The following is a 13,593-nucleotide window of genomic DNA, read 5'->3' as shown; positions in this document are numbered from 1 at the left end:
ACATATCTTCTTCTTCTTTTGGCTGCTCCCGATTAGGGGTCGCCACAGCGGATCTTTTGTCCCCATTGCTCCCTGTTGTCCGCATCCTTCTCTACCACACCTGCTACTTTCATGTCCTCTCTTACCACATCCATGTATCTCCTCTTTGGCCTTCCTCGTTTTCGTTTGCCTGGCAGCTCCATCCTCAACATTCTCCTTCCCACATGCTCTGCATCTCTTCTCAGGATGTGCCCGTACCATCTCAGTCTCATCTCTCTTAGCTTACCGTAATGGGATATATATATATATATATATATATATATATATATATATATATGGCGGCACGGTGGTGTGGTGGTTAGCGCTGTCGCCTCACAGCAAGAAGGTCCTGGGTTCGAGCCCCGTGGCCGGCGAGGACCTTTCTGTGTGGAGTTTGCATGTTCTCCCCGTGTCCGCGTGGGTTTCCTCCGGGTGCTCCGGTTTCCCGCACAGTCCAAAGACATGCAGGTTAGGTTAACTGGTGACTCTAAATTGACCGTAGGTGTGAATGTGAGTGTGAATGGTTGTCTGTGTCTATGTGTCAGCCCTGTGATGACCTGGCGACTTGTCCAGGGTGTACCCTGCCTTTCGCCCGTAGTCAGCTGGGATAGGCTCCAGCTCGCCTGCGACCCTGTAGGACAGGATAAAGCGGCTAGAGATAATGAAATGAGATGAGATATATAACATTCTCCAAAACAAACAAACAAAAACACACTGTCCAGTGTGAAAAGTTACAACACTGTGTGTTAGTGTTGTGGCGCCATCTGCTGGAGGTCTGTAGTATATGCTGGTTATGTTCCTTCAAAAAATCTTACTTTATAATATATGTGAAAAGGCAATAAAAAAATCAATACACATATACACAGATATATCCATCAAACACCTACACACACACACACACACACACACACTTACTATAAGGACTTTAATTCTCTTATTCAGATGAATCATTAACTTAATGACAATATACAATTTACAGAGGGTTTTTTTTATCCACACAATACTAATGCACTGTCTCCTAATACTAACGCATCATTAATGAATTATTTGCATCTGTATTTAATGTATTTATAAACAACTCTGACGCAGACACCGTTTTACATGCATAGCAATTCCTTCCGCCAAAGAAAATAGTTCGCGAGTGAGACCCAGATACTCTGTTGCTTGAAGACTTTCACTCTTTAAGGCATAAATATTTTGCTTCAAAACATACAACTGAATTATAAAACAAAGCAGTTTGTTTTTAATATGCTGTGAATTACAGTGTCTAATATTGTGGCGGAGGGATACCAATCAGAAGTGCTGTGGCTCCAAGCTGCGCAGGGGGAGTTATTGCAAGGGACAGGATATCCATCTGCACAGCAAAACCGTGCACTGAATGCACAATATTTTTTAAAAATACATTGCAGAAAAAAACAAAACGTCATTATAATGCCTGGGATGATGGATAAAGGGTCGGACTACCTTGGGAAAGGTCGGTCTAACGGGACGAAAAGCCCCTCAAACGCCTCGAATGGCCATTTTTCTGATGAGAGTGGCAGCGACGACGAGCACGGTATAGCCTCGAACACACACATATAGCTTTACGTTTTGATTTTCAGCATTAAGTTTCATTAATTGAAATCAGATCCTAACTGGTCGATATGTACGGAATGTTTGTTTTTGTCTTGCAGATGTCGGAATGCGTGTGGGATCCGATTATCAAGCCAGTATTCCTGAATATGATCCTGGTACGGTAGGCTCATCGGGTTCCTCTGCGGTCTGGCGCTACCGCACTAGATAGTATGCTAGGGTAGTATGGCTACATATCGTTGCTATAGTTACTGTATAGCGCGCACGAGCTTGGCATACTATTTAGAATAGTAGTATATTTGTAACCGAGTGTGGTAGCCTCGGTCTATAGCTAGCGTGCTAGAAGCTAATATAGTTCATATTCTGGATAGAGTAACTGTTTTTGTTTGTTTTTGTTTTCTTGACAAGTTATTTTCGGTTGAATGTTTCTGAGAACAACAATACTAATATTTTATTGTTTGCGCAAAAAAATGAAGTAGTTTTGCGCCTAAGCTAGCTTTCTAAGTTAGCCAGTTGCTAGCTTGCTAAATTTAGCTAATGTAATTCTAGTAGATTTAAGTAATAACATAAAAATAACTGCAGACAAACTTGTTGTTATGGTTTTCTGCGTAGTTTGGTAGTTGTTTGTTTTCTACAAACTGAAGCTAAACTACACAAACACAAGCTCTTGCGTATGGTATTTAATGCCCATTTTTATTACAGTTTCTGTATTCCCTGAACAATAACGCAACCCAGACATGGGTTTTATTTAACAAGGAAATGTTAAATAGTTGTTACAATCGCGTTAACTGTGTTATTTCACCTTTTCCCAGGTTCCACCAAATACAGTGATAAAGACACTGGAGGCATGTTGGTGTGGTCTCCATATCATACTATTGTTGACACTAAGTGTAAGCACCAGGGATAATCATTTCACATTTATTTGTTATAATTGGTATCCAGAATATGTGTCCGACTATAATAACACTTGTGTTTTGTTGTGCGGTTGTGTTTTTGTCCGCAGTGGATGAATACATTGCCATTGCAAAGGAAAAACATGGCTATAATGTGGAGCAGGTAGATATTGTGAATTGAATTCTTCGTATTTTACTTGATAACATGTTGTATAATTGTGCTACTATAGATAGTCCAAAAAATCTGAGTTTTGCACAAAATTACGAAATGTATAAAAATAAAAAAAATGTTGTGATTATAGAGTCAAGAGACCTGGGATCCAAAAACACAGCCTCCCTCAGGCACAGAGCATTTTTGTGTCTTCCCTTTCCATAATGCAGTGAATCTTCCTTGAAGAGCAATGCCAGTGAATTTCGTAAAAAATATCAAAAAACATGATTTTGCACGGTGGTGTAGTGGTTAGCGCTGTCGCCTCACAGCAAGAAGGTCCGGGTTCGAGCCCCGTGGCCGGCGAGGGCCTTTCTGTGTGGAGTTTGCATGTTCTCCCCGTGTCCGCGTGGGTTTCCTCCGGGTGCTCCGGTTTCCCCCACAGTCCAAAGACATGCAGGTTAGGTTAACTGGTGACTCTAAATTGACTGTAGGTGTGAATGTGAGTGTGAATGGTTGTTTGTCTTTGTGTGTCAGCCCTGCGATGACCTGGCGTCTTGTCCAGGGTGTACCCCGCCTCTCACCCATAGTCAGCTGGGATAGGCTCCAGCTTGCCTGCGGCCCTGTAGAACAGGATAAGCGGCTACAGATAATAGCTGGATGGATGGATAATTTTACACTGTATTATTATGATGTGCTCCATTACTAGTGCATTTTTATTTAAAAAAAAAAAAATTGCGGTTGGCCAAAAGTGCGAATTTTGTACTGTGGTGTTCTCTCATCTAGGGGGCATGGGCTTATTTCCGTCCCATTTTGTCATCGCACGTCTAGTTAATACCACTCTAGTGAGAGCCGGTCTCCTAAATGTTGAGTTTTAGTAGCGATATATGTACTGATGGGTTATACATGTAAAATCTTTGCTTTTCCTAATTTTCTCTTAGTTTATTTTGTGTCCCTGAATGTGGCTTTCACATCCGAGTAGCTGAGTATGATTACTTTAAACACATTTAATATCAAAGCCCAAAACAGACCTTTCCAGAAGTGGAGCTCTCGTCTTTATTTAGTGTGAAGTCCAAGTTTTCAGTTTACACAACCTGTGACTCTCATTAGAGCACATAGCATTATTTCTGTGCTTTCTTACTATGAGTAAGTGAGTGTATGGTGCAAATTGCCTTTTTAAATTGTCTGTTATGTTTCTGCTGCATACAGTCAAAGTTTATTAGTTTGATTAAATAATACATTTTTCCATGAGTCAGGTTTAAAATTTATATTTATTAAAGTGCCGGAGGTGATGAACCAATGAGCTTTTAAATCCGGTATAATACAGCATTAACTCCATGCAGAGCAAAAGCAATAACACGAGAGGGAACACAGGCTGCATTATACAGAACACTCAGACTTTTGATTATTACTTTTTTAGAGAACGTTAACACACTGGGATTTATAAAGCCATGATCAGCCCCTGGGACTAAACAGACTCACTCATTTTGTCTGTATTTGATCTTTTACTGGCAAAAAAAAAATTACATAGCATACATTTCTGTATTTCCCCGTCCCCCTAAAAAGGCCGCTGGAGTTGTTGTTCAAAAATTGAAAGAAAACTACACATAGAAAGTAAGGAACAAATTAGGGGCTCGAATAAGGGGGGAAAAATCATGAAATAGTCTGGGGTTTTTCATGAGGACTGGACAAGAACACTGTACATTTTATATTGATCCCAACTAAGCTCGGTCCATACTGGTGAAAATTTAGCACCTTCTCTTTATATGTGTTTATGGTGGATGAGCCAGCACTCATAAATCATTTTCTGTGAAAAGGGTGATGCAACTGTGTGTGTGTGTGTGTGTGTCCGTCCAACAGGCTCTTGGCATGCTCTTCTGGCACAAGCATAACATTGAGAAGTCCCTGGCAGATCTGCCCAACTTCACCCCTTTCCCAGATGACTGGACAGTGGAGGACAAAGTGCTGTTTGAGCAAGCTTTCAGCTTCCATGGCAAGAGCTTTCACAGGATCCAGCAGATGGTGAGTCACAAGACAGTAATCACATGTGGTCATTGTAGATTGCATTACATTGTTAGTGTACGTACTAGCACTTTTTCGTGTGTGAATTTTCACAATGTCTTACTAAATTCAATTATTTATCACAGTTGCCAGACAAATCCATATCAAGTCTTGTGAAGTACTACTATTCATGGAAAAAGACCAGGTCCAGGACAAGCTTGATGGACAGGCAAGCAAGAAAGCTGGCAAATCGAAGTAATCATGATGAAAGGTGAACAAATTACATTAGTTGTTTATTTGGTTATAATTAAAACATGAAGTACTCAGTCATAAACCATTCTATTGCTAACTTATTTCATTATTTTCTAGTGATGAAGAAATGGAGGAAGCTAATCCTGTTGAGGCAAACGACAGTGATTATGACCCTACAAAAGAGACGAAGAAAGAGGTAAAGCATTACCAGCTGTCACTGGCCTGACGCATGAGTCGTGCTTGTGATATAATTGTTTATTTTTTTTATTTACTGTGTAACATTTATTGCTTTGAGTGTTGACAATGTTGTGGTGCTTAAGTTGCGCTTTGTGTGTTTTCCAGAGCCATGTTGAGCCACAGATAATGAGCTCTAAGATCAGCATGGGCCGGCGAGACCATCAGACTCTGCAGCATCGGCACCACTCGCAGCGCTCCAAGTGCCGTCCACCCAAAGGCATGTACCTCACACAGGAGGACGTGGTGGCTGTGTCCTGCAGCTCCACCGCTGCTAACACTGTCCTCCGACAGCTCGACATGGAGCTTGTCTCCCTTAAAAGACAGGTAACTGGTTTGGGAGAGTGCTAAGGAGTTTGCACCAAAGATTTGTTTCACAGAATCAATATTCTTGAACACATTTAAAGTCTGACCCTGGATTTGTTCATGGGTTTGCTTTGTAGAAAATATCCTAGAATAATTATTACATCAGGAATAAGTCTCTTCAGCAGACGTGACAGTATTACCAGAAATGCGGTATTTTTTATTTTTTTTTGTGATCTTTCAGCACTTTCCACCAGTGAGCAATGTAACAAAATGGTTTTCCTGTCTTTGTGGGATCAAGTATTCAAATAATTTTGTATTCATTTTCTTCATGTCTTAGGTCCAAAATGCCAAGCAGCTGAACAGTGCTCTGAAACAAAGGATTGAATCTGGAATTGATGAGTACCGGCTACCTGAGGTAAATCAGAATTACCGTTTGTATCCATTCACCCTAAAATGTTTTTATTTATATATGTATGTATTCTGTTCCTTTATTTTATATCTAAAACTGAAAACGTTTTTCCACTTACTGTTATTTTCACTTAAACGCTGTCTGAAAATACAATGTGACTGATGAAACTGGACAATATTCGCACATGGCGTATTTTAAAAAAAAAAAACCCTGGAATGCAAACCAAAATGGTTTGGAATAAAAACGCTTTATAAAATCACATAGAAAACAAGAGTAACCTTCTTTAGGGGTGTTCACACGGCAACTTTTACTCCGGTGTAGCACCGGGGCTGCCCCGGTAGAGCGTTCACACGGTACAAAGTTATAGCGGTGTAGCCCCTGAAAGCTGCTTAAAGCGGTGCAAATCTAACCCTGCTCGGGAGGTGGTTTAAGAAATTTACTCCGGAGTAAATGCTAGTTTGCGGGGCAGCACCGATATAAAATGGGACGTCTGAACGCTACGGGGTAGACTCGCTACGCATGAGGAGAGTTGATTACATACGGGCATTGCGTAATTTGCATCCTGGTATTTTGTGCTTCCAAAATGGCGAATATCAACAACAACAGAACTGCGTGTCTTCCAGTGTTGCCAGATTGGGCGGTTTTAAGTGCATTTTGGCAGATTTGAACATATTTTGGGCTGGAAAACGTCAGCAGTATCTGGCAACACTGGTGTCTTCATCCACGTTGTTTTCCCGGCGCTTGGTGATGCCATGACAACCGGGAAAAGGAAGTACATTTTCACGCATGCGCATATTTCATTTCCGCATTATTACTATCGTATAGTACGGTCGCAAAAACTGCCGTGTGAACGCAAGTGGGGCTGCACCAATGCTAACACGCTTCTCTCTAGTAAGCAGGTTTGTGACGTGTGAACGCTCCACAAAATTTACACCGGTGTAAGATATATCGCAACAAAATACATCAGTGCAGCATCGATGCAAATATGTGCCATGTGAACACCCCTTAAGTCCTATTGTTTGGTAATATTCAATTGTCATGTGCGCCAATAAGGTCTGTCTGATGTGCTTTTATAATTCAGCAATACACTGCCTGTCAAAAGATTATGGACATCCTGAACTTTTTTTTTTTTTTTTAGTTCATTCTGCTCTTTTTGACTTGAAATTATAATTTTCAGTCAAAGCTATGGAAGAGATATTTGTAGAGGAAGAAGGCAGTGCTGTGTGTAATGGAATCGCCTGCCCAGTGATCCAACTCTAACCCTATCAAGCTGCTTTGGGAGTATTTGAACTGAAAACTGGAAGAGACATGTCAAACAAGAGCAGCTCTGAGGAATAGCTGGGGGGGAAACTCACTTTTTATATGAATACATTTTGTGTAATAGTGAAAACAAGGATTTTTTTTTTCTGTTTGAATGAACTGTTTAAATCTCAAATATATACTTGAAGTATACAGAGCAGTGTAAGATCAATCCTTGTTGGTTGATTAAGTTTTCTCTTTGGGGAATGTTTAAATATTTAACATCAAATTAGTTCCCTATCAGAAAGACTTATAAACTAGGATTATAAGGAAACGAGTATCTTTAACTGTACAAAGAGCCCTCTGATGAATCCTTTTTCTAAGCGTGTAGTAAATGTTGTGTATTACTTCTTGTGTTCTAGTCCAACCAAAAAGTTAATGCCCGCTGGACAACAGATGAGCAGCTGCTTGCTGTTCAAGGTAGTTTCTCATCACATTTACCTTAAAATCATCTTTAAGTACATGACACTGATTTTCATTCTTTTAAACTTTTTTCCAGGTGTTCGCAAGTACGGCAAAGACTTCCAGGCCATCGCAGATGTTATTGGCAATAAAACAGTGGGGCAGGTCAAAAACTTCTTTGTGAACTATCGGCGCCGTTTTAACCTGGAGGAGGTGCTGCAGGAGTGGGAAGCCGAGCAGGGAACTCGTGCCCCCAACGGAGACAGCACAGCTGCTGGGGAGGACGGAAAAAACAGTTCCAACCCACCTTCAGGAAAGAGCACAGACGAAGAGGAGGAGGAGGTACGTTAATGTGCACATTGTAAAATAAACACAGATATGCAAGCTTATATTTTTATGTACATGATGATTATATTCTAATTAATATGATGATGATGATTTTAGTGTGTTTCATACCTACAAGATAAGCAATAATATGGCCTTGTCACTTACAGGGTCAGGTGACACCTGCCTCTGGACCGTCTCCCATAGCTGTATCTTCGTTGACCATGGCAGCAACAAGCAGCAGCACCTCCTTGAATCAGCCTCCACCTTTACTACGGCCCTCTTTGCCAGCCACTCCTGCACTGCACCGCCAGCCTCCACCCCTCCAGCAGCAAGCCCGTTTCCTGCAGCCTCGTTCAGCTCTGAACCAGCCACCGCCACTCATTCGGCCCTCCAACCCACTCCCCCCACGCCTCAATCCCCGCCCTGCTGCACCCACCAACACCAGCATGGGCCCACAGCCCCCCACATTAGTGGGCATCCCATCTGAAAACCCATCGTCCTCTCTGCATTGAGCATGAGCATCACACCCAGAGTTTAGAGTGAGTAAGAAGCACTCACAAATTTCTTTCGTTGATTGAATTTGTGGATTGTTTTCTATTAATGTTTTGTTATAGTCATTGAAGGGCAGTATTGATTGATTAGACAAGAGACAAATTAAAAGAAAAACATATAAGGTGTGTTAGTAAAGTGTTGGTCCACCACAATGTGCCAGAACAATTGTAGTGTTTCTTGCCATAGATTTTCCAAGTCTCTGGAACGGTGCCGGAGTGATGAACACCATTCCTCCAAAAATATATATTTGGTATTTTGATGATGATTTATGATAATGACTGTGGTGGTGGTGAAGAGTGCCATCAGTTGGGTTGAGAGATGCTGACTATAAAGGCCAAAATTTTACATCTTATTCACACTAATCAAACCATTCATTGAGCCCTTTTGCCCTGTGAATGGAGATGGAGTCATCCTGGAAGAGACCCCTCCCATCAGGATAGAAAAGTTTCATCCAAAGTGGTTTCAGAAGAACTTTATACTGATTTGTAGAGACTCTTTCCTCTAAGGGATAAGTGGACCTAAACCATGCCAGAAAAAGCCCTTACAGCATTAAAGAGCCACTGGGTTTTCCTTTAATTTGTCACCAGTCTGCATGTGCGTAATATTAGCCTTTGACTGGTGTGTGTGTGTGTCTGTCTGTCATGTTTATTTCAATATTGTGTAACGGTCCCTTTTTAAAATGTTTTAATCATAACATGTTGATCTTCATACAAGTGGCAAAGACAACTGTGTTCTATAAATTTGTCTCACAGTGAGATTGCCTCAAACCCAAAAGTCCAGGAGGTGGGGCTGATCCAATTCCTATAACCCTAACCCATGAGACACTCTACAGCACAGAACAATACATTTATCCAGCCTGAAACACACGGAGTTGTCTCCACCTCCCGGACTTTTGGCTCAAGTCTGTCCAGGCAGAAGGAACTGGATTAGGTCTGATTTCACCCCCTGGACTTTTGATTCTGCAGTGACTGGTACATGCTCGCACTTAGAAACTGATAACGAGTGGTGTTTGTTTGTTTGTTTTTTAAGTTTATTATAAAAGGGGTGCTCAAGTCCTGCTGTGTTGTTTTTTTTTTTTTTTTTTTCCTTTTCCTGATGTAAGTGTTCTGTGCACAGTTTTTGTGACTTGTCATGTGTATATAAACATTATTTATTTTTATACTTGGTGCTAAGGACTACAGACAGATTAATGCCTATTGTCCAGATCTTTCACCATGAAAGTGCTCTTAAGGTTTAAGAGAACGTTTGTTTAAAAATGGACATTTCAGACTTTGTCACAAGTCTTGAATCTCTCCACAAACTATAGTGGTGTTCAGTTCATGGCCAAGTGATTTTTCATTGAGTGGAATTGGAGACCATAGATTATGATCTTGTTGAACACTATGAACACTAAAAATAGTTGATATCAAGGGGTTTTAAACTTTAAGTATCTTCTCAGTAAAAACTTTCTTTTATGAACAATTATTGTATGATATTAAGCTTAATATTTTGGTAATATATTCAAGTTTTTATGGACCTCGTTTTTATTAAAATTAGATTAGTCATGAGATTCCACAAGGCATTATTTATAGAGCTACCTGTTTTTTGAGTTACTGTGGTTTGACCAGTCAAACAAGTTAATAACTAGTAATGAATATAAGAACAAAAAATTATTTTTCACCAACGTAATAAAATTTAAGTCATGGACCCAATAGTTATGCTTCACTGAACCCACTTCAAGAGCTATGGTCTTGCAGCATCATGTGCACTCACTTCCATCCAGCTCTTATTTATTTGTATATGCGGTTTTTGAAATCATTGAATAATATAACAGATGATTTGAACCAGAGATTAAGCTGTTGACTCGGTGTTTGAGTTCAGTCCCATGCTGGTTGTTCCTTTTCTTATTATACCCTGTAGCATTAAATTGTGTACCTATTTTATGTAGAGGTGTTACTGATGTGTTTATTTGCCTGTACAAAAAAATCAATACATGTGCGTCATTTCATAATCATCAGTGTTTTGCTGTAATTCCACTTTGTTTTGTTAATTCAGTCTGTAGAGATGCTGGGTTTGTGTTGTTCCTGCATGTCACTATGTTTGTAAATTCACTGCTGTGTACGTATTTTAATCTTTTTGTGTTGTATTTTATCTCATGTATGCTCTGTGGTCTGATTTTAGTCTCTTTTCATGTATCAACTTTGTAGTTTCTTTAATGTAAATCTCAGTGTCATTTTTGTCCCTTTTTACACAATTACCTCTTAGAATGTCGAAATTATTTATAGCACTGATTGATTAAGTAGGAACCACTTTCCTAGTGGATTAAAACTCTTTCCCTGTAACACTTGACAGACATAAATGTCTACTTCCTCTGCATTTCAGGCATTAAAAGAGAAGTGTCCTCACTAAATCTGTGTGCTCATTTGTGCTTGGGGCATCTTTTGATTTTCTTAGGCACATTTCTGTCTGATGCACATTAGGATGTTCATTCAGTTTTTGATGGGCCAGCTTAGTCATAGATTGCAGTTTCTGTGTTCTGTATATTTTTGGATGAAAAATAAATAAAGGCGGCACGGTGGTGTAGTGATTAGCGCTGTCGCCTCACAGCAAGAAGGTCTGGGTTCGAGCCCCGTGGCCGACGAGGGCCTTTCTGTGCGGAGTTTGCATGTTCTCCCCGTGTCCACGTGGGTTTCCTCCGGGTGCTCCGGTTTCCCCCACAGTCCAAAGACATGCAGGTTAGGTTAACTGGTGACTCTAAATTGACCGTAGGTGTGAATGTGAGTGTGAATGGTTGTCTGTGTCTATGTGTCAGCCCTGTGATGACCTGGCGACTTGTCCAGGGTGTACCCCGCCTTTCGCCCGTAGTCAGCTGGGATAGGCTCCAGCTGGGATAGGCTCCAGCTTGCCTGCGACCCTGTAGAACAGGATAAAGCGGCTACAGATGAGATGAAAATAAATAAAGCCATCATGTGTTCATTCAGTATCACCTCAATATATAGAGGATATTACACAATTGCATGAAGATATGAAGTTTATCTTCGAGTGGTGAATAAATTCACGAGTGAAAATATTTTCAGCATGAGAAGATAAATTTCATATCTTCATGCCATCATGTAACATTCTTTACATGGACACATCCACCAAAAAAAAAAAGTGCTCTGAGAGCACAATATCCCCTGCTGGCAACTATGCCATAACTGGTAAAATGCGACTGAATTGAATGAAATTGAAATATGCGTATTACTGACATATAACAATGAATCCTGTCAAGTTTTGAAAAAATTCCTCCAAAAATTGTGAGAGGAATCGATTTCAGAAGGTGAGAACCCTTCCACCCACCCAAGGACAGAATGAATCTGCCTTCGGGCCTTTCAGCCAGCGGGGGATAAATATACGCAAGTTAATCAAAAGAATTTTAATTTTAAATCGGTTCGCCATTGACAGTGCATGTCTAGTCAGCGGGAAAACACTGAGTGTGATGTCATCAAAGTGAAATATTTAAAATTATTCAATCCACATTCACTGGATATGAGCAATCACACTCTGGCTACTCTACTACTAAGATATCAGCTCATATACCACGAGTAGAGAAAAGCAAAATGGCAGCACGCATCACGTCAAATAGATCACTTTTTATCAAGTATTTAAAAGAAACAGAAATAGCTAAAAGAATATAGTGTCGTCCCCCCCCACCCACACACACACTCCAGCCCAGTCGGTGGTGGTAATGCACCATTATTTTTGCCAACCACCAAAAGACCTTCAAGAAGAAAATGGTGGAGCGTGTTACTGAACCAACTGAGGACGAAATAAAAACTTTACTTGAAAACAAAACCCCAAAAAATACAAAAAAGGAACAAAATATGGAATGAAAGCATTTCATGGTAAGAACGTATATTTTATTATTTTTCAAGAATTATTATTATTATTATTATTATAGCATTTTTCACAAAATACTACCGTCATTTTGCCGGTTTCTTTACATTCTAAGTGGAAATGATTTTGTCGGACATTTTGTACAAAGTTTTTATTTCTCAAATTTGCAAAAGATAAAAATGCTCTGTTTCTAAAAATCCACTGAATGTGGATAGAATAAAACAGTTATTCCACTCAATCTCTTTGTACATGGCTTATAGACAACTCTGTGTTCCACGTCTCATCGGCTATCAGCTCATGTACGACTTGATTTCGTGGAATAACTGTTAAATATATCACTCAGATTCACGATGTATGAAAAATGCAAGTTTTTCAGCACAAGAAGATAAACTTTATATCTTCAAGCCAACTTGTGATGTTCTTATTATATAGACACATTCACCAACAAAAAGTACCCAAATTTATCAAAACAATTCATCGATTTCCTCACGAGTGACATACAGAGATTTATGTCGCGATGTTTGTTCATGTCCTGGATGTAGTTCATAAGAAAAATATGAATGGTGTATTTTTCAGTAAAACACTCATTTCCATATAATATAAAAGATTATCTCATCTCATCTCATCTCATTATCTCTAGCCGCTTTATCCTGTTCTACAGGGTCGCAGGCAAGCTGGAGCCTATCCCAGCTGACTACGGGCGAAGTGACCCCAATTCTAAAAACACTGGGAAAGTCGTGTAATGCACAAGAAAAACTTGTTTGGAACATTCAACAGGTTAATAGGTAACAGGTGATGATAGTCTCATGATTGGGTATGAAAGAGGCATCCTTGAAAGGTTCAATTGTTCACAAACAAGGATGGGGCAAGGTTCACCACTAAGAACAACGTATCTCAATGTACAATTGCAAAGAATTTAGCAATTTCACCATGTCGGTCGGTCGGGTTCAATGCCCGAACTGATAATCTGCATCATCAGTTTTTCTTTGGCTAATCAGTCACAAGGTACACCACCACTCTTGCCGGAGCAGTTGGGGGTTAGGTGCCTTGCTCAAGGGCACTTAAGCCAGTCCTGCTGGTCCAGGGAATTGAACCAGCAACCTTTTGGTCCTAATAATATCATCATCTGTAATATCATCAAAAGTTTCAAAGAATCCAGAGAAATCTCTGCACATAGGCAGCCAGGCCGAAAACAAGCATTGGACGTCCGTGACCTTCGATCCCTCAGGTGGTAATGCATTAAAAACTGACATGATTGTTTTGGACATTACCACATGGGTTTGGGAATATTTCAGAAAATTGTTGTCAGTAAACACAGTTCATCA

General features: G+C 40.1%; 1 protein-coding gene across 3 annotated transcripts; it reads left to right on the top strand.

Moving 5' to 3' along the window:
- The first annotated feature begins 1,345 nt into the window (after positions 1–1,345).
- Positions 1,346–10,802, top strand: rcor3 (REST corepressor 3). Of its 3 annotated transcripts, none has more exons than XM_060941504.1 (13): positions 1,346–1,573; positions 1,692–1,748; positions 2,403–2,480; positions 2,594–2,646; positions 4,492–4,653; positions 4,779–4,903; positions 5,002–5,080; positions 5,227–5,445; positions 5,762–5,839; positions 7,495–7,552; positions 7,632–7,876; positions 8,029–8,400; positions 9,166–10,802. In XM_060941504.1, exons 1-12 carry the CDS (start codon positions 1,450–1,452, stop codon positions 8,371–8,373), a joined length of 1,623 nt encoding a protein of 540 aa, XP_060797487.1. In that variant the 5' UTR covers positions 1,346–1,449; the 3' UTR covers positions 8,374–8,400; positions 9,166–10,802. The 3 variants fall into 3 exon arrangements, with proteins under 3 accessions (XP_060797487.1, XP_060797486.1, XP_060797485.1); XM_060941503.1 differs by having other exon boundaries at positions 8,600–10,802; XM_060941502.1 differs by having other exon boundaries at positions 8,029–10,802.
- Positions 10,803–13,593: the final 2,791 nt, after the last annotated feature.

Source organism: Neoarius graeffei, chromosome 15, assembly GCF_027579695.1.
Source record: "Neoarius graeffei isolate fNeoGra1 chromosome 15, fNeoGra1.pri, whole genome shotgun sequence".
NCBI lineage: Eukaryota > Metazoa > Chordata > Actinopteri > Siluriformes > Ariidae > Neoarius > Neoarius graeffei.
This window is presented reverse-complemented; position numbering and strand designations above follow the sequence as displayed.